Here is a 20437-nt window from a genome sequence, read left to right as displayed (position 1 = left end):
TCAATCTTTGAGACATCAAGTAGTGACTTAGCGGTGGTCATCGCGTTCTCCATAGATTGTTCTTAAGATTGTTGGAAAAAACAGGAACGGGAAGACAAAACAGAAAAACTGAGGCATGCAAGAGCACTATCCTTAAGAACAAATTCACCTCCTTATTACAAAGGCGACAGAAATCACTGCATCTGCCGTTGTTCTCCGTGATTCAACAACAGTCCTCCTGTTTCACGACAAGAAAAGAGAACGAATGAGCGCTCAGATTTATGATTAGGGGGAAAGAGGAAGATGAATCAGGTTATGCGGATAGGCGGCAAGACAGAGGGCGCAGGAAGACTCAAAGAGGTTCAGAACTACGGCCTCAAGAGGCACAGATGAAAGGCTAAGAGGAACCCGAACAGAAAAAGGCAAAAAAATTAAATTTGACTGAAAGGGGTAAAAAGGCATGCACTGGATCGCACTCCACTAACCGTGCATTCGTGTCCGCGACATGCGCCAAAATGAGTTCAGAATTTCTAAGCTAATTTCCTGATCCAAACCCCAAATTTCAGACCCCTCTACCAGCTGAAGAGAGCATAACTAAGAGCATAACCACTAAAGCAAGATTAAAGTATAATGAATAGTATTATATATAAAGTGGATGAAGTTCTCAGAAAGCTAAGAATGCAGATTAAACTTTTAGTGGAAATGTTTTAAAACAAATATGGGCCTAAAGTATATGGGCCCTCTAACAACATATAGATTCCAAAAATTATTAATACAAATAAATATGTATCACATGAGTTACATAAATAAAAAATAAAAAAAAAATCTAAAAACTAAATGGGAAAGTAAGAAGGACTACATACATGAGATTTTTAGTAATTTTATCTAAAATAATTTATCTAGCTTTATTCACAAATATTAACTCACCAACATCATCATAGTTCTAGTTAACCATCAATCAAACGAGGAAAACTTATTTTATACTTGTCCATGAGTTTTTTACTTGGTTACTAGAATTTTGTACATCACCAAATGTATAACTTGGATTAATTCAGATTGACTTTATTTATGTCTATTTATTCAAAATAATATTGTCTCACCTATTCAACACACTAGTAACTACCAAATGTTTTGATGTTGCCTTAGTGCAATTAAATATGATTAAAGATATTGCATTTTAATAAAAGATTTGAGATCATGCGGCCAATCTAGCGAGATAGCATAAATCAAACATTTGAACGCAGAGGAAAACACGTAACCAATAATGAAAAATAAATACAAATTTGAATTAAAAATAAGCAACTTTGTTTGAAGGTAAAGAATAGCAAAAATGAATATAATATTATTTAGTGAGATGCATTTTTATGCATGTTTTTAATTGTGGAAATTGCCAAAAAAACCTCTTTAAGTTTAGTAAAATTGCCAAAACACCCCTGTTAGTTTTGCAAATCCCCAAAAACCCCTCCTTTTTAAAGTCTATGTTTTTTTCAAACCCCAAACCCCGTAGAACGGATGTGAACCGAGTGAGTTTCAAATTTTTGGACGTAAAAATGCCCTTGCATGGGGAGTCGTGGGTCGCAGCCTATCTCGGCGATTTGAGAGGAAGTGGGGTTTTCCGTAGGGTAACCCCGAGAGACGAATTTATTGGAGCCGCTTAATTGCTTTTTCTCAACTCACGCCTTCGCCTTTTCCATTTCCAGTCGCCTCCGAGTTGTCTCTACCTGCAAGCCTCCGTAATTGCCATTTCATCGCCTTTTTCCCTTTCCACCCAGATCTCAAGGAGAAGTCCCCCGCGAACTAGTTGGCATTTCATCGCTTTTGCAAATCTAAGGTATTGAGTATGGTTTTTATGTTAACTCGCTCACATAAAGAAAGATTTTTTTCGCTTTTGCTTTTCGTGCTCCCTGCTTTTTGTTGGAAGATATCAAGTCTCGCAGGGGATTTCTACCGGGGTTTTGTTAGTCCGCAGGAGATTTCTGCTAGGGTTTTTGTTTTGTTTTGCATTTTCAGATGTATACACTATCGAAATAGTTTTTTTCGATTGTTATGATTTGTGTAATATTTATAATGTACATTTCCGCTTCGCTTGATATGGTTGCGCTTACAAAACGAGGTCGACGCTTTAAGAAATGAGATGTTACGCTTAACATTTGTTGTCTCTGCTAGTATTCTCGCCTCTGCTTAACAAAATGGGTCTCTGCTTAACATTTTTATATCTCTGCTTGATAACCGAGAGTTTACCGCTTAAAACCTTATATTTACCGCTTAAACTTTTTGTCAATACCGCAGTGCTTGTGATTACGGCGGTCAACCTAGTTAATGGGCGCTGCTATTTGACACCCGGCCATGGAGACCTTAGTGAATCGAAAGTTAACACGACCCTCGATAATCGGGAGATTATTCAAGGACACCGCTTTGCGCTGCTCAATCGAGATGGAAGCCATATACCAAGAGAGGGCCCTTCTTGATTCTTTTGCAAAGGTACTGATGGTCGCACTCAATAAATTCGTGGATCGGGGAAAGCTCGCGAGTTTCGCACCTCAAGATGTGGCCCTCGCTCTTGGTCTCAAGGCTGCGATGGCGACGCAGCTGGTCTTTCGTAAGAAGAAAACCGTGTCGGGCTGTCAAGGCTCTAAGATCTCATCAAAGACCCTACGAGAGACACAGAGACTCCATCAAGAGCACTCGGTGCAACTTGTTCGACGTAGGGAGAAGAAGATAATTTTGTCAAACTCCCGATGGTGTACCCTCACGGGACAGCCCCTCTTCCCAAATACATCACGCTCGGTTCCCGAATCGGATCGCTGATTACGCCGATGATCTACCGACCCATGGGGCGACACGCATGGGCGCAGCGACGCACAAGTGGCTTATGGAGGATATTCCACAAGCGGCCGCCCGAGTGCAAGATAGATGCGCCGGAAGAAGACCAACATAGTGGTACATTAAGGGTCGCTTCGTCAGCGCTTAACGCCCGGTTTTCACGAAAGTCGACCGAACGGGAAGAAAGTCCGCTTCTGAGAAGATCCCAAGGATGTCAGCTACTTTACGGTGAGTACTTACCCGAAGCAAGTCGACTTGTGAGAAACGAGCTTGTCATCGCTCGATGGAAAAGAGAGTATTAAATCACGGACAATGTCTAACATAAGTCTTTAATGTTTAAACATTGTTTTTAGCGCTTAACTTTAGTATTTACCGCTTAACTATTATTAATAACCGCTTAAATATTCTGCTCTCCGCTTAATTATATTCTATAACGCTTTAAATATATAGTTTCCGAAATGGTTCCCATGACGTCAAGAAGAAATATTTGTTGGCGCCAACCCGACTGGATGGACGCCATCGCTCCCAACCACTCAGCTCAGGCGAGGATGAGAGGGCGCCTCTATCGCGCGCTACGGACGCCGCTCTCCTACTTCCACCCCACCACGCCGCACGCATTCCTCGGCACGGAGAAGCCCTCCCTCACCCCGCAGATCTGCAACAACCCTCCTACCACGCACAACGACGAGCCCCCGACCATGGCGCCCTCCCGACCGTGGCAGCCCCACCGTGACATCAGGGCGAAGATGTCACCGCAACTCTTACGCAGTGCACGCCAGATATTGATGATCGAAGTTTCTCGGCTTGTCGCTGCGTGCGAGGCGCCGAAGGATCGTCACAACCGGCCGCGCCTATCCCTCGAAAAGAACCAAGCACCCGGGACGTAACGAGGCGTCGAATTTCGACGACGACCTATATCATCGGGAAGGTCATTCCAAGGCGCCACATTCGAAGAGACTTGCGTAAAAAGAGGAGAATAATATCGCCTCGTCTCCACCGGCGGCGACGATGAAACAATAGCAACACCATCGGGCGGCCGATGTCAGCATCGAAGTCTGCCGCCGCTGATGACATGGCCACGACGGTGGAGGACATCGAGATGATGTGGTTGCTGCCGCGGTTGAGAAGGTCGCCGACTTCTTCTCGCCGAATCGCCGACCCGGTGAATCGGGCCGCCGAGATGCGCATCAAAGATGGACACAATCCTCAAGGTCAAGAACAAGTTAAGGGAAGTGTCTCGCGGTTGATGCTGCCGCCGCCGTCCCTCAAGATCGGGGCCGCACACAATCCCACAACAAGAACAACAATGTAAGGATGTGTTCGCAGCTGATGTCGCCGCCATCGTCCCCGCATCCAAGGAAGATGCTGATGAAGACCCCGACCGAGCAACGAGAGAGATGATCAAGGCCAATCAAAAATTGGACCATACGGCTCGGAAAGCTTTTTATTCAAGAAGAAGAAATGGGTTGGCTCTGAGTCGCCTTAACAAATCACGAGCAGGAGTTGATGAGGATCTTCCTCAACCGCACTATGGACGGGTAAGTGTAACGCTTTTTATGATATTGTTTAAAGGGTTTCTTATAGTGTTTAACTATTACCCTAATAGTGTTTAATACCATTATGTTATCATTTAAGTTTTTCGCCTTACCGCTTAATTATATATAATATCATGTAACAATCTGATAATATCATTTAAAATATTATCAATATGGTCTTCTAATATCTCGTTATCGCTTTATCCTCAAAGACCGTCGCATGGAAGAACGACATGCCGAGACCACACGCCGACAAAGTTATACACGCTTGAGGGGAAGGAGATGGTCACTCGATGATGTGATGGACGCCAGATGCATAATACAAAAGTCGCCGAGCAAAGAGCCATATCCTTACAAGAAGCGCGCTCCATCATCGCATCGCTATGCACTGCTTTATGTCAAAGCAGGACGACGCACTACGACACAATTATGGCTATGATCGGGGATGCCGCATGCGAACTCGCATGAAGTTCAAATTGTCATCCTCCCGATAATCATGAATGGCCACTTCCATGTCGCCGTCTCCCGACAATGATAATCAAGAATACGAGCATTATTCTTCACTGTCCCGGGTACGATAAGGACGCCGTTGGACATGGTAAGTTCTTTAATTACGTCCGATTAATATCCTGCTTTGGTATTTAAATCGGTATTCTAATCTCGACTTGCATATCTCGACAGCGGAATCTATTCGACCTTTGTGTCGATATGGAGTTAGGCGAGTGCTGACGGCAAGCAGTACCCGCTGCGACGGCTACGTAAAACCCCACGCTAAAACAAGGAAGCGCCGATTGCGCCGCCTCACGCTCATGCGGTTTATCGAGCGATCATCGGGGGTGAGAAGTTACGGCCACCGCAGATGGACGTTCCTTACCTCAGACACGGTATGTTACCCCGTGATACTTAAGGAGGGAGGGCGTACGTCCATGACAAAGTGGGTCGTCACAGCGGGTTAAATTGCTTTTTGAATAACATGTCTTGTATATCCGATCGTCAATTTTGTTTTCAAACGTAAATCGACAAATTCAATTCATTGTTTTCGTGTTCAAGAACATGACTTGTATACTCTTAATGTAAATTTTGTTTGTTTTGAATTGTAAAGCGGGTTAAATTCCATTCGGTTTTATTTCATTGTTTAATTTACGTTGTGCTTGTGTACATTTCACTTTCATTGTTTAAATATAGTATATATCGTTTAAACATCGGCTTTTAAATATTTCAAATTACGGTGTATCCCGCTAAAATAACACTTTCTCCGCTTTTAAATGAATGCACTTATTGTTTAACTAAATATGGAAAGTTGCCCATCAATACACAATTCAATTCATCGCTTTAAACATCGCTGAAATATTTCAAATTACAGCAGTATCCGCTTTAAAATAACAATGTCTCCGGTAAATACATTCAATTCGCTATAAATACACAATGTTTCCCGTCATCGCTCGGTTTATTAACAATGCCTAGTCGGCGATGCGCTCATCTGCAAGATCGCCGATCGCTGACCGGATCCTTGCGCAATGACGCAATGTAACTTCGCGGACATCAAACGCCATGCGACTCGATCCTCTTTCGCCTAGGCCGCCCAGTCCGCCTTTCTAGTCACAGCGGTCGCAAACGAAGCTCACGATTTCGTCTCAAGGCCTCGCCATCGCGTGCATGGGAATATAGCTTCCTTGTACGCCAGCTTGTAATTGTCGACGGTGAAGTACCCGCCATAAATCGATGTACGCTGGTGTTCCGTCTCGCATTATTGTCGCAGCAGCATGTTTCGCAAGGGATACCATAAACTTGCCACCTTCGATACGAACAAGTTCCGATGGCGAGATCCACGGAGTCTGCCGCATTGGTCGATCACTGCGAACGATCATCGACACAACGACCAATCACGAAGATTTCGTACCGCCCTCAACAATGATCTCTAACTTCGAATGTATGTCCGGGCATAAGTAGGTCTCCCATTTCGTCGCTTGCTCACGCCGGTTACATAACATGCGCATCAACTTGAACCCTGCAAATAAGGTTAAACAAAGACGATGATGGTTAAATAATTCATCAACATGTTTAAACATTATCGTAATTAAATAAACGAAATGATTAATATTTAAAGTCGAAAAGTGTAATTAAACAAAGATTGAGAATGTTTAAAAGGGTAATACAAAATGTTAGTGTAAATCAACATTCGCAGCACCTTATGGAGTCGACCATTTTTCGCCACCCAGAAATGACGAGCTTCCTTGATCCAAGCATCGAAACGACTCCACGACGCTCGAATACATCTCACCCCAACGATCACCTCCGAACGTATAATTCGACCAATGTGCCATATCTCGATTTATTAATCAACCAGTGATGAGCTTCGGTGATACGGCCCTGCAGCTCATTCACTGTATCATCGAAATCTTTAGCCGTGGATGCCCACGCAACGCGAAGCATATGACCAAGACCCTCCCTCAACGCCTTCCCAAGTCCGACATCTGGCTTTCATAAAATTGGCCTCCAAATGTCGAAGACAAGACGCATGTGGCGAAGAAGGGAAGACTCTCGCAATCAAGCGCTCACAAGGCCCTCGACTCGTCCGACACGAAGGTAATTATCTCATGATAATCTCCACCGTCGATAAGGCATCGCCCAACTTAGATACGAACCAAGTCCAATCGGCATCGGGTCTCGTCGTCGACTATACCGAAGGCGACGTGGAAAAACCATTGTTACCATCTTTCCCCTGGCACCCAAAGAGTGTACCTTTGATATTTTTCCAAGGAGGTGGGTACCATCGAGAAACAGCAGCTGCCTCGCAAGCCCTCTCGAATCCCACAATACACGCCACGAAAGAAAAAGAATGCACGCTTTAAAACGATCACCGCCTCTCTCCACGATCGCAACGCCGCCGGATTTGTCTCACCCACCTTATCCACATACCAAAGCAAACAAATCATAGCCGGAGATGTCACTCGCTGCCGAGGACCACCCCGGCATGCTCTTTTTCCCCAACCAAGCCTCGCTTGTAGTGGTATGCTGGACACCATGTTCCCCAGCAACATGTCCCTTCGAATGTCGATGGCCTTGCACAAGGGACTGCCCTTGAGCTCGAATCACTCGTGCGCTAACCCATTTTTTGGACGCTCGGATGCGACGTCGAACCTACGCCACCACCGCAAGTGCGACGGGTTGATTGTCTTGATTCCGAAAGTATTTTTGTTATACTCTTTTGATGCATGATGCGCTAACGACAACCATCTGCAGACAAGATTCCACGATCACCCGATGTTTTTCGTTCTTTATGAATTTGAAGTCAAAATTCCTTTTGATTGCATGATTTCAAGTACATCCCTCGAAAATGTTCGACATCGCCAAAACGTCGACCAATATCCAACGACAACACTTCGTAACGATCTCGACGAGGAAGGAAGACATCCCACACCGCCGTGGTCACCATGGGGATGAATCGGGAGCACTCGCAATCCGAATTCCCCGCCAACACTTCACTCAAATGAAAAGATCAATATGTTAAGCTGGAGAATACAATGTTTAAGCGATAATGACAATAGTTAAACGTTAAATTAAATACTTAAACAATTAACTAATAACGTAAAGGACTAGTACAATATGTTAACCAAAATGACTGACATATTTAAACAATAATGACCCCGCATAACCGGAATAATTAAAAGAAAAGGAACTTACAACGAGTAAACCTCGCTTTTCATTAGGATTCTGCATAGCACATTTTCTGCTCTCGATCGACAAGATCAACTACAAGACATTTGAAGATGGAGTGGACGTGACACATCCACTGGAAGTCAACATCGCTTTTCTATTGGGCAAACCGCTTTTATATCCATCTCGTGTGATGAACTTAACCCTCGACAAGAGAAACTTCGAGACCCCATCGCTCACATATCTCACTAACACCAATTCCCCAAGAAGTCTCGAGCAGTGAACATTAGCACTCTTCCCTCCCCGTCAATCTAGCAATACCACAAAAAAACTCTCCATAATATATCTGGTCGAAAACCAAATCATACAAAACCAAATGAAATGAAGAACAAAACGAAGACGACGTAAGAAGAAGTAGAAGATGTAAAGAACAAACAAAGCAGTCGAATCGCAAACAAAAAAAGCGCATGCTTGTATGATAGAGGTTAGACTAGACGTGATGTGATTGGGCAGGGTATTTTTTTCCCTCCATCCCAAGGGCAAAAAGGGAAATATATGTCATTGTCGCGAGGAAGACATGTTGTCATCGCTCGAATGAAAGTTCTCAACTCAACACGAGTCTCTCGTAAACGCTAAGCTTTTTTTATGTTTAAACGGATACATATAGTGTTTAAAAATAACGAGTTAACCTGCTTAACTAAAAGTCTATATCATGTAAATAATATGTTATTGTTTAAATCGAACGCTTAATCGACATCGCTGCTGCTAGATGGGTACCTCCCCGGGTCACCGCTTTAAACATATTTACGTATTTTTCTTAAACACCGTTGTCATTGTTTAAAGAGTAACTTGAGTATTGTTTAACTTTTTTTCTATTGTTTACAATGACGCTTTTTGTTTCCCACATTGCTTTTTACTAGGTCTCCTGCTTTAAATTTCGTAAGTTCACAAACAAATACGATTGCTTTCGCTTTTATTTATAAAATATTTACAACATTTACAACATTTACAAAGATTTACAACATTTACAACATTTACAACGTCCCGGCTCGGGACTTTGACACTCACGACTCGACCCTCGAGATAACGAAACAAGTGTCTCAGACATTCGAACGCTCACGCCGTCGATAACAAGCGCATCAACTCAACCTCGCAAAAACGCATAACATTAAAAAGGTTAAACAACACACATTCATGAAAAACGACTATTAATCAATGTGTCATGGTAGGACTTAAACGACGATCCCGATAGTTAAACACGTAACGTAATCAGCTGTACAATCGACGTAATTTTCTTAAACGCTAACGTAAAAGTCTCAGTGGTAAATGTCAACCTCAGTCTTTAAAGGATGTTTCACGATCTCCTCCTCTAGAGAATCCTCCGCAATCACGCAATACGTGAAAAACTTTCTTTTCATACCCAAGTCGAAATGCTCTCTTAATCGCTTTCCCGCCATCCACTCACGGAGAATCCTCCGCATTCGTGCAATTATGAGAGGACTTCGGCTAGGCAGAAAAGATAGTTTAACTAGTTCGCTGATCACGGCTAATCGATTCTCAAGATAAGGAAGAAGGCTCACTGAAACATCCTTTCGGGATAGAGTGGTCATGTCAGTGGGAAGAGGAGGAAGAGGAGGAGGAGGAGGAGGAGGACGATGAGGACGACGAGGAGTGGTTGTCCATGGGGAGGGTTCTTCCTGGTTATTTATGGTGTGAAGTCCACAAGCAGTCGACTCTTCAGATCCGAGAAAAAGTTAAACGCACAGCTGCCGACATCGATCGACGAGAACGAACGCGTGTTCGGAAATTTGATGTTATCGCGCATAAGAATTAATCGCCATTAATCTTCACGCACGGATACCATAACCTCGCCACCGCCACGCGCCACATGCCAACAATTCGGATCAAACGAAAAAGATCACCGCTTTACGCAGAGACTTTTGAGAATTTACACGCTTACTTAATAGTTATACATGTAAAAGATAATGTTAAACGGAGATGGGAAGTATTAAACGGATATGATAATTATTAAACATATTAGTAAAATATTTAAACGGATAATAGCAAATAGTTAAACATTATTTAAAAATATACAAATAGATAACCATAAACGAGAAGAACTTTTACTAAACGAAAACGAACTCGTCAGTAATCATCGCTCTTCTCGCCGTAATACAACTTTACAACCATAAACGAGAAGACGTACTAATGGCACATGCTCGCCTCGACAATAAAATCGACTACGACTCATTTGAAGATGAAGTCAGACTTGACCAATCCGATGGAAATCAATTTCATTTTTCTCGCTCGGAAACCGATTTATATATTTTCGTATGATAAACGAGGAGAACAACAAGATGTAATGTAACTCCCTGCCATTTTCTATCGAAACCAAGCAGAAGTTCTTCAAAAAGGCTGAATACGACGTGATTTAGGCTTTCCTTTCCCACCATTTTTCGTGCCAAAACGGATTTCACAATACTGACCCATTCAGTCGAACTGAGGGGGTAAAAGGAAGTTAAACACTAACTAGGGCTAGTCCGTGGTGCGTAAAAGTAGGAGGGTTTTGTAAGCTTTGAAAATTACGAGTGACAATGAATTTTCCCTAAAAAAAATCAGTGATGCAAATATTTTTCTAAAGTCAATTAAACACAATAATTTGGATGTGGTTGCAAACTTCCCTTATCTTCGATCCCTACACGTATGCCATGTGTTTTTCTTCCACATCAATCAGCTGAAAGATCTCTAACAGCAAAACATCCAAACAAACCTATTACCAGTCGACACGTGTATAAACTCTCAATCTATAAAGAACCTTCCAGAACTCCTCGAAGACCTCATTCCCATCTCAGAAGCTTCACAGCCTTCACTTTGTCCGAGAAGTCGAAGGAGGAGCAACAATGGCGAAGATCTCAGCTCAGAGATCCGTCCTCATACTCTTGGGGGACTATGCCGAGGACTATGAGGTATTACTGCTTCTTTTCTTTCTCGTTCGTCAGCTCCATCTCTCCATTTCAATCCGATTGATGGTTTTCTTGCCTTGTTTCGCAAGGTAATGGTTCCCTTCCAAGCTCTGCAAGCCTTCGGAATCGCCGTCGATGCTGTATGCCCTGGAAAAGCCTCCGGCGAGGTCTGCCGCACCGCCGTCCAACAGCTCGAGCCCCATTACCAGGTGATCGTTCTCTCTACCGATGCGTTTGGGTCGATGTCGATTTCTTGATCTTCGTCTTCATCTCTTGTAGACGTATACGGAGTCCCGGGGACATAATTTTGTACTGAATGCGACCTTTGATGAGATCAATGCTAAGGATTATGATGGATTGCTTATCCCCGGAGGTCGCGCCCCGGAGTATCTTGCCATGGATGAGAAGGTTCTGAGCTTGGTGCGTGAGTTTGTTGAGGCGAATAAGCCTATTATTGCCGTTTGCCATGGCCAGTTGATCTTGGCGGCCGCTGGGGTGGTGGGAGGCCGGAAATGCACTGCCTATCCGGCTGTGAAGTCGGCCTTGGTTGCTGCGGGGGCTCACTGGGTGGAGCCTGGGACGCTGGCTGGGTTTGTTGTTGATGGGAATCTCATCACAGCCTCGTCGTACATGGGCCATCCTTGGTTCATTCGATCCTTTGTTGAAGCTCTTGGGGGCTCTATATCTGGCGCTGATAAGAAGATACTATTCCTCTGTGGGGTATGTTTCTGTATCTAGATATCATCTTAGTAATATATATTCTCGGGGTAGTATTATCTTGGCTTCAATTCAGGTCCTGAGTTTTATGCATGCTTAGTAATTAGAACTCTGGTGGTATTAAGAGTTTTGTTGAATGATATTCTTGTAAGGTTGCAGAAATTCAAGCTGAGGATAAATTCACTGAGAACAGTAGCCTTGATACTTACTGTCAAAACCTGTGGATTAGTATATTGTGACAGTTTTGTTAATGATTAAATGATGTTATAAAACTTTAAGTAGGCTTGGAGGAAATTTAGCTTGTGATTATGTTCTGGCTACCTGCTTGATGAAGTTAAGGACACCATGGATGGGAAAGAATTATATTTTGACTTCTCTCTTTTCAAGGATCAATGGAATACATCAAAAGTAACAAAAATTCGTCCACTTCTTAAGTGGCAAGTTGCTTCACTAGTATAAACTGTGTGTTTAATTTGAAATGGTTGTAAGCACTGCTGTTGTGATTATCTTTTTATATGGAGTCTCTTACATAGTTTGGAATCAACTAGGTTCGATTGCAGGGGGTTGTAAAGAGCAAATGACGGTAGGAGTTGGTGGATGTATTGCTCAAACTTCACTGAAATTTCCTTTTAAAGTTGATAGATTAAAAATATGACAATTGTGAAACTTAAAAAGTCCCCAACACTTTGAAGAGTACAAAACAGTTTTGCATGGTGCATTGAGATCACAACATGTATCAGGATCCTGCCTATTACTTGTATGGTAATAACTAAAATAAGTGTTAAAAATTTTGCATGGAAAGACAATAACTCTCTATCATTTCATCCTCAAACAATTCTATTGATCCACATTATTATCATGCTTGCTAATGGGATGGTCTTGAAGGTAGTTAATTACCATTGTTGTGGTAGCGACTGTTTTGTAAATGGAAGGCAAGGCTATGTAATTAAATACAAAACAAATTCCCTTCTGAAAATAAGGTGGAGACAGTAATCTGTAGTCCAGTAGCTCTTTATAATTTGTTATTGTCATGATTATATCTATCATCTCTTCTCTTTGAGCACTCATGGGATGGTTGTAAAGCTATGCATATCTTTTGGCAGGATTTCATGGAGGATTATGAAGTCATGGTACCATTTCAGTCACTTGAAGTTCTTGGCTGCAAGGTTGATGCAGTCTGTCCCAAGAAAAGTGAAGGTGACACATGTGCTACTGCCATCCATGATTTTGAAGGGGACCAGACTTACAGTGAAAAACCAGGACATTATTTTACCCTAAACAAAAGCTTTGAGAGTGTAGATGCTTCATGTTATGATGGACTTGTGATACCTGGAGGTCGAGCACCGGAGTACCTTGCATTGGATGAGAATGTCCTTAACTTGGTGAAGCATTTCATGGATGCAGGGAAGCCAGTTGCATCTATTTGCCATGGACAACAGGTCCTGTCTGCTGCGGGTGTTCTTAAGGTAACTTTAGCTATTACTTTTTGTTGCATATATCCTTTTGGAAATTTGGTTCTTAGGGTTCAATTAAACCTCAAGCTCCTAGGGTAGTAATCAGTCAAATAATTTGTAAAATACAAGCAATATTTTGCATACACTTCTGTGTAGAGCTTATCTATCTTGAAGTGCACATTACATCTTAAGCATATATACATTTTAGTCCAAAGAAAAATAGTTATCTCCTGGGTGTAATATCTGGCTGCAGATCAATTGTGATCGTCAGAGAAATTCTCAATGGCCAGTTTTTCTGTTTAATATTTGTTGTGGTTATGAATGAGTAACTACCATCCTTGAATTCTCTGAAAATTTTCCAGATCTGTATGTAATCTCTGACCAGTTTGGTTTTTGTTAGTATTATGTAGGAATTAAATAAATGATTCTGTATGTATTATTACCAATCAGCATTATTATTGGTGGTAGCTTCTCGCAATTGGACACTTGGTTGGCAATTTTTTGCTTCAGCTCCTATGATCTGCTTTTACCAATCTCAACTACGAGACCTCTTTATTCTAGTTGTTATTATGTTAGACATGATTGGTTTTGAAGAGCAAGGTGATTTTTGTATTGAAGGACCCAAAAAAGCAAGAGACAGGGTGTGACTGAATATTGAGCAGGACATAGCATGCTACCAACACATGTTTTCTCACATGTTAATGTTTATTAACCTGAACCTTTATAGTTCTTGGAATTTTTTCTTTCTGACAATCAATATTTGTATTGCAGGGGAGGAAGTGCACGGCGTATCCTGCTGTAAAACTTAATGTAGTGCTTGCTGGAGCGACATGGCTGGAACCTCAGCCAATTCATCGCTGCTTCACTGATGGCAATTTAGTTACGGGGGCAGCTTGGCCTGGACATCCAGAGTTCATCTCTCAGTTTATGTTACTACTCGGTATTAAGGTTTTGTTCTAAAACAGGCAACCTTTTCTTGGTCATTATGCTTGAATTTCACGGGAAGAGCACCTGTTCAACTTCTCAATCCTCGTCTGCAAACTAAAATACTCTGTAATAATGTTTCTTCCCCATCTCTTGGTTTCCACATATACCATATATGATGAGAATGTGATGCCATAAGACACTATGTTTACCTGCTTTAAATGATCATGTCAATATGAATAATCTATTTTCTTGTTGTCTTTCCGTCGATGCTATTAATGTTTTAATCATGCATTGAAATTGATTGTTCTCCATGTTGTATTCAAACCAAGATATCATTATTTCGCCCATAAAAAAATTCTTTATTGCAAATAAGATTAATTACCATCTATCATATCCTAGAAATAGAGCTAACACATAAATTGCTAGCCTAGCAGATCCATGTTAATCATAACTAATAGAATACTACTGATAACTAATATAATACTTTAGTCACATAAAACCTTTTAGGATTATGTAACTAGCTAGGACTTTGGAATTACTGGTGGCTTGCTTTCAAGTAAACCCTTGATTTCATGCAGGGGAGTTGGTGCACTTCTTTCACCCTCCAACTTTCCTCCATTGCTCTTGAATGACTTGACCTTCTTCTTGTATGGCATTCTCACAGGCTTAACAAGATCCTCCAAGCTCTTTGCATCAGATAAAGAAGTGAATGACTGTGCCTTCCCTTGGTAATACTTTGATAGTCCCTTTCTGCAATGCAAACATTAAAATAAAGACAGTTAGAAATATCTGCATGCATGCATGATATTAAATATGAAAGCTTTGCAAATCACACAACTTGATTGGAAGTTCAGCCTTGACAGAAGACATCTGATAAAGAGTTTGTTTGTTTAATGAAGAAGTAGCATCATCCAAAAAGTCTGCAGATGAAGAGGAAGAAGAATCACTTGCAGAGAAGGATGATGACAAAGAACCAATAGAAGACTCCATTAAACCATCCATTGCTGACTGTATGATCCCTCAACCCTTCTTAAATACTAATCCTTGTAGTCTTTTACAGCTTGGCGGATTACACAAGACAAGATAAGGTGAGAGAGTACTTGGCATGTATTTATATATATATTAAGTACATAATTATGGGAAGAAAATCACTGATTGATTTAATTACACATATGATGATGGCTGCTTTCCATGCATGTTAATTGTTACCAGTTTAGGATAAGATCTCTCTCTACTGGTTTTCCACCCATTGTTTTTCTGCTCATAACTCTACTTGTGAGAGAAACAAACAGCCCATTGTTTTTAGAATGAAATTTTAGCCTGCATCATGTGCATTGCCTTAAATCAGTAGGATTACTGTTATGTGACACAGAATTTTAGAATGAATGTCTCTTATGTGTTTTTTCGGTGCTAATTTATTTAATTATTTTTGTGATCTTTCACAATATTTATTGCATTATTTTGTGCTCTTATTTGTCCTGATTTATTAAAATTCATTTGGTATGTAGATATATTAGGGAGTTTGTTTTTAAAAAAAAAAAATCTATATTTAAAGATTTTATTAGGGAAGTTTTATGTTTGGAATTAATTTTGTTTGTATAGCATATTAGCATGTCTGGAGAGATCATATTTTTATCAAGGTTGATTGCTTGGTAATATAATTGGAAAGATTGATTTATTCTAAGAAATTTCTGATTTTTATTAACCAAAAAAAAGAAAATTAATTTTTAACTGTTATATGAAAAGATATCTTTTGTCCTATTATTATTAAATAATTAACGGGAAAGTGCAAGGTCATTTATATACCTTTCTTGCAGTACCTTTTCATCGGTTTGTATAATAGATTTATTCATTGATTTTAAACTACTTAACCAAAATAGCTGAGGAGATGAAAGCTGTTTTTTTTGGGATATTCCCGGAATCCCGGGAACAGACTTTGTGTAGATATAGATATAGGCTGCATCTTTTTGAAAAAAAGGTGTTTCTGTTACAGCAGTTGGATTTGCATACCATCTCTGGTTTGTACAGTGTTATCTTTTCATCTCAACATTGCATTTGTACAGTGCTATGTAACAGTATAATAAATGTCAAATCCGATGCATAATATTATAAATAGTTATACCAATAGTTATACAGTTTAAAGTGGGATATATAATATATTGATTTTAACCATTTGATATAACAGTAATATAACTAATCACAGTCGTCCAATTTAATTTTTACTAGCACGTTTTAATAAACATCAATACACCCTGACTATCTATTGTTGGGGTAATTTTTTTAGTTGAGTAGTAACATTTATTTTTGTTTTAATTTAAACACAAACATTTAATTTATATTAAAATGGGTATTAATTTTTAATTTGATTGCACCGATGAGTCTTTTGGAGTTTTCCGGTGAGGGTGAGGATTAATTAATGTAGATGCCGAACTGCTTGCATGGCTACTAGTGGTACCTCGCCACTCAACCCTCGAGACGTCGCAAGGCTGCCCAATACATCTGAAATTCCACAATATCTAACACAGTAGACCACAACTAATGCAAGGGTTCTTAGGATACAGAAATGAATACATAAATATTAACAAGAAGTTTACATTAATGCAATTAATACACTACAACTTAAGAACTGGGAAAATACACAAATAGCTAAACTAGCTACCCTAAAACAAATTCTTGCCATGCACTTCATATCCGCATCGCTTCGCTGAACTGATACCTGGGGAAAGGGAAGAAGGGGTGAGCAACTAAAGTTACTCAGTGAGGGGAGGTTAGCACAACTTTAGCAAAAATACACCAACAGCAATAATAATAAAAAATAAATCATCAAAATAAATGCTTTACCAAAACAATACTGGTTTAGAAACATTATTACATATAATAGAAGTCTTCAAAAGAATTAAAATAACATAATAATACTGAGAAAACCCTTTTTACCCAAACTAGGGTTTATAACACAAAAATCATAAAACATGGTTTCAAATACAAGTAAAAACAACCAAATGTCATGGTTTTGAAATAAATAAGCACAATACCCAACACTCACCCAGCATAACGTGGTCTAGAAAACTCTCTAAACTTTTGCCGTGGCCGTGGCTAGGTTCAGAGCCGCCAAGGTACTCATGCCCTTGACGTTGACCCATCAGTTCACCGGTTGGTGACTCCGGCTACTCGATGAATATCCAGCCAGGGCTTTACACTCTCACCTGAACTGGCCCTCATAGTAATCAGCCGGTCAACACGCCGCCTCAATAGGCTGGCCGTGGAGACCGCCTACTGCAGTATGATATCACCATACAATCACCACAATAAACACAACTCCACTCGGAGTACAAAAGTCATCCATATCATAAATCAATAACACCTCGGCCATTTGCACAAGGACAAGATAAATACACAAGCAAAGCTCAAGCTCTTAACACAAATTAATTTACAAATCCCAACACAAGAAACAACATGAGAATCCTTTCCTTCAACAATTCAAAATGAGTTTCAAGCCTTAGATTTCACAAAATCAATGATTTTCACAACAAATCTCAAGTTTCACACAAAACAAGGATTTCGCAAACTCATTGAAAGATATCGATTACAAATCCAATATTAACAAATCAAATACCAAATAAAACATTCAAGAATTTTAACAATAATAACTATCATTAACCAAAATGCCAAACAGGTAAAAACTAATAAAGATTTACTTAAACCATGATGGAAACCAATATAAGTATATGTATATATATAGTTATCGATATTCTTCTAATAAAGGCATGCTTTTCAATCCCACTCACTGAATTGGCGATTTGTCTTCCTCGCAAGCTAATCCTCGGTTAAATCTTTACCTCGAGCCAAGACTTCTTTTCCTTGTCAAAGCACAACAATAATTAGCAAAAATTAAATCAAACAACGAAACCCTAAGTTTTCTAACAAACAACCCTAATTCGATCTTAGGATTGGCTCAAAGCTAAGTCTAAAGGTTACCACCGAATTTCAAGGGGTTTTAGCTTCACTCTAATCCAAAGAAATTAAAGAAACAACTAACGATTGTCGGTGCTACAGTAACTTCGTTGCTATAGTACCCACCCTTATACTATAATTTTCTCACAATTTACAACACTAAATCAAGAAATTTCTTCACAAACATTCTCATACATGAATCACAAATCATTGGCTTCAATTTGAGCCTATAAATAACTAAATCCATGGAGAAATCTAGGTTTTTTAAAAAAAAATTCTAAAATCAAGGAAATACGAGAAAAATTACGGGATAAAACTTAGATCAAGAGTCATACCGTATTCAAGAGGATGGGAGAAGGAGAATGGAGGCTTTAGTTCGCCGTAAAACCTCGCTGGAAAATTTTTAAGAAAAGAGTAGGGTTCGGCCAACACAAGGAAGGAAGATGAAGAAGAAAGGAAGAAGGGTTTTAAGAGAAGAAAATTCGTGCTGCTACAGTAACGGACTGCTACAGTGTTGGATTGACAAAAAATCTACAGCAATGGGCTAGTTAAATCTACAGTAAAATCTGGTTATGACACCATGAACATAACATACATCACAAAACTTAAGAGAAGTACTTCTGGTGTCGTCGTACTATTTTTATATATCTTCTTACTCTCATTGCGTAATTATAATCAAAGAAAATCACATAATATGAAAAAGAACACAATCATAAAACTCTACAAATCCTATACACTACTTAAATTATATACAACTTTATAACTCTACAACGTCATATATAAAAATCATGATCACGTAAACATACATTTTGTCTTATAAACACAAAAATTATCATGTTGAAAAACAATAACACAGAAATCAGCCATATTTGCTAAGTTATATACATAGAAATCAACAAATTAGGTTGAATTATACACACAATTTTGTATTAATACAAAAACACAATTGAAAAACAGTAACTCAGAAATCAACCACATTTGCTGTAACTTTCTCCTTACGCTCTTGGTCTCTTGCTCTAGAACTGTGATACTCTTGAAGAACTTCTCCTTGTGTTCTCGGGCTCGACTGGAAGAGAGAAATGGGATTCTAAGGCAACGGGGATCGATGGAGAAAGGGGGAAAAAAGATGAAAGTCCTACGTGGCCATAGTAAAAGCCACTAGTTCACCTTGCAGACATGGCACCTTCCACGGATGCAAATGATATGGACCACTGGTAGCTACACAAGTAGTTTAGCGTCCACGTCAATTAACAAAAAAACCTCAAAAGTCTTGTTCGTGTAATCAAATTGAAAGTTAGTATCTATTTTGATATAAATTGAAATAAAAGCAAAAGTTAGTACTCAATTAAGAAAATTACCCTCCATTCTTCTTATAGCTACATAGTTTAGCTATTATTTATACTATTGTTTTTATAACAGTTTGTGTTAGTATTTTTCTATCTCTATTTTTTTTCCTAACCTACGGATGTTCTACAATTGATGTTCTACAATTGACGAACGCTAATACCGTATTAGTTTTACATAATACTTCTAATAATTATTATAATGATTAATTAAATAAAATATTTTAAAATATAAATAAACCCTTTATGTTATATAAAAAGGTACCAAAGATATTTTGTTTATCTTTATTTACTATAAAATTATACAGTACTAAATAATTAATTGAACCAAATGTCTTATTGACACAAGAATCTCAATTTTCAGCCACAAAAATTAAGAAATTAAATGATGACAAGCACACACATATAAAGAACAGTAATAATGACTAAGATGGACAATAAATTAAACTACATTTACTTTTTTTTAGAAATATTAAATATTCAGATTGGCTTTTGAAAAACCCAAAAGTATTTTTTTATAAGTTAAACACTTATGGATTCCAAAAATATTGTTTGTATTGGTTTTTTTGAAAAAACAGAAGCGGTAAAAAAAAGCTGAAAAACAGTTTTTTTCAAAAGCTAAGCTAATCATGACCAGTTTATGAAAAAAGTTGTTTTTTAGCTTATTTTCACAGTTTCTGTTTCTACATAAAAGCTAATCCAAACAGAAAATACAAAAAGTGCTTAAATTTGAAAAAAAAAAAATTTCAGAAGCACTTTTACTAAACTAAAAAAAAATATTTTTTTTGATAAGCCAATCCAAACAAGGCCATATTAGAGAGAGACTTATTAGAGCAAAGCCAGCAGTGAAAGGAATAAGCATCTCCCCCAAATTCAAATTGGCTTGTCTTGCAAACAAATTAAGGAATAAATAAATGAGCATATACTTGAGGACCAGTGTGGCAAGAATAAGATTAATACATTATTGGGAACATTTTTAATCTATTCATTAGGTCCCCTACCACTCAATTCCATCAAGTTGAGGAATTCCTACCTTTCATTTCTTATTTAATTTGAATATTCAACAAATAATTTGATGAATATTCTTT

The 20437-nt window shown here is 39.3% G+C and overlaps 1 protein-coding gene and 2 long non-coding RNA genes across 4 annotated transcripts; 2 read left to right on the top strand and 1 right to left on the bottom strand.

Annotated features, from left to right (window-relative positions):
* The first annotated feature begins 10835 nt into the window (after positions 1-10835).
* On the top strand, positions 10836-14316 carry LOC120260999 (protein DJ-1 homolog D-like). The gene is made up of 5 exons (XM_039268652.1): positions 10836-10960; positions 11047-11166; positions 11237-11677; positions 12778-13140; positions 13900-14316. The coding sequence occupies exons 1-5, from the start codon at positions 10895-10897 to the stop codon at positions 14086-14088; spliced, it is 1179 nt and encodes a 392-aa protein (XP_039124586.1). The 5' UTR covers positions 10836-10894; the 3' UTR covers positions 14089-14316.
* A 377-nt stretch (positions 14317-14693) lies between these two features.
* Positions 14694-15224, top strand: LOC120261007. Its single transcript, XR_005536538.1, has 2 exons — positions 14694-14783; positions 14955-15224. It is a non-coding gene; the product is annotated as an uncharacterized LOC120261007 (long non-coding RNA).
* A 1359-nt stretch (positions 15225-16583) lies between these two features.
* On the bottom strand, positions 16584-18724 carry LOC120265195. Of its 2 annotated transcripts, none has more exons than XR_005537611.1 (3): positions 18342-18724; positions 17841-17906; positions 16584-16771 (listed from the first exon to the last, which is right to left on the bottom strand). It is a non-coding gene; the product is annotated as an uncharacterized LOC120265195 (long non-coding RNA). The 2 variants fall into 2 exon arrangements; XR_005537610.1 differs by lacking the exon at positions 16584-16771 and adding an exon at positions 17143-17328.
* Between the last annotated feature and the right edge of the window lie 1713 nt (positions 18725-20437).

This window comes from Dioscorea cayenensis, chromosome 1 (assembly GCF_009730915.1).
Source record: "Dioscorea cayenensis subsp. rotundata cultivar TDr96_F1 chromosome 1, TDr96_F1_v2_PseudoChromosome.rev07_lg8_w22 25.fasta, whole genome shotgun sequence".
In the NCBI taxonomy this organism is placed as follows: domain Eukaryota; kingdom Viridiplantae; phylum Streptophyta; class Magnoliopsida; order Dioscoreales; family Dioscoreaceae; genus Dioscorea; species Dioscorea cayenensis.
The sequence above is the reverse complement of the archived record's forward strand: the minus strand, read 5'-3'. Positions and strand labels throughout refer to the sequence as shown.

Coding starts and splice junctions, on each gene's coding strand:
- LOC120260999 (XM_039268652.1), top strand. CDS start 10,895: ATGGCGAAGATCTCAGCTCAGAGATCCGTCCTCATACTCTTGGGGGAC. Junction 10,961..11,046: donor ACTATGCCGAGGACTATGAG/GTATTACTGCTT, acceptor TTGTTTCGCAAG/GTAATGGTTCCCTTCCAAGC. Junction 13,141..13,899: donor CTGCTGCGGGTGTTCTTAAG/GTAACTTTAGCT, acceptor TTTGTATTGCAG/GGGAGGAAGTGCACGGCGTA.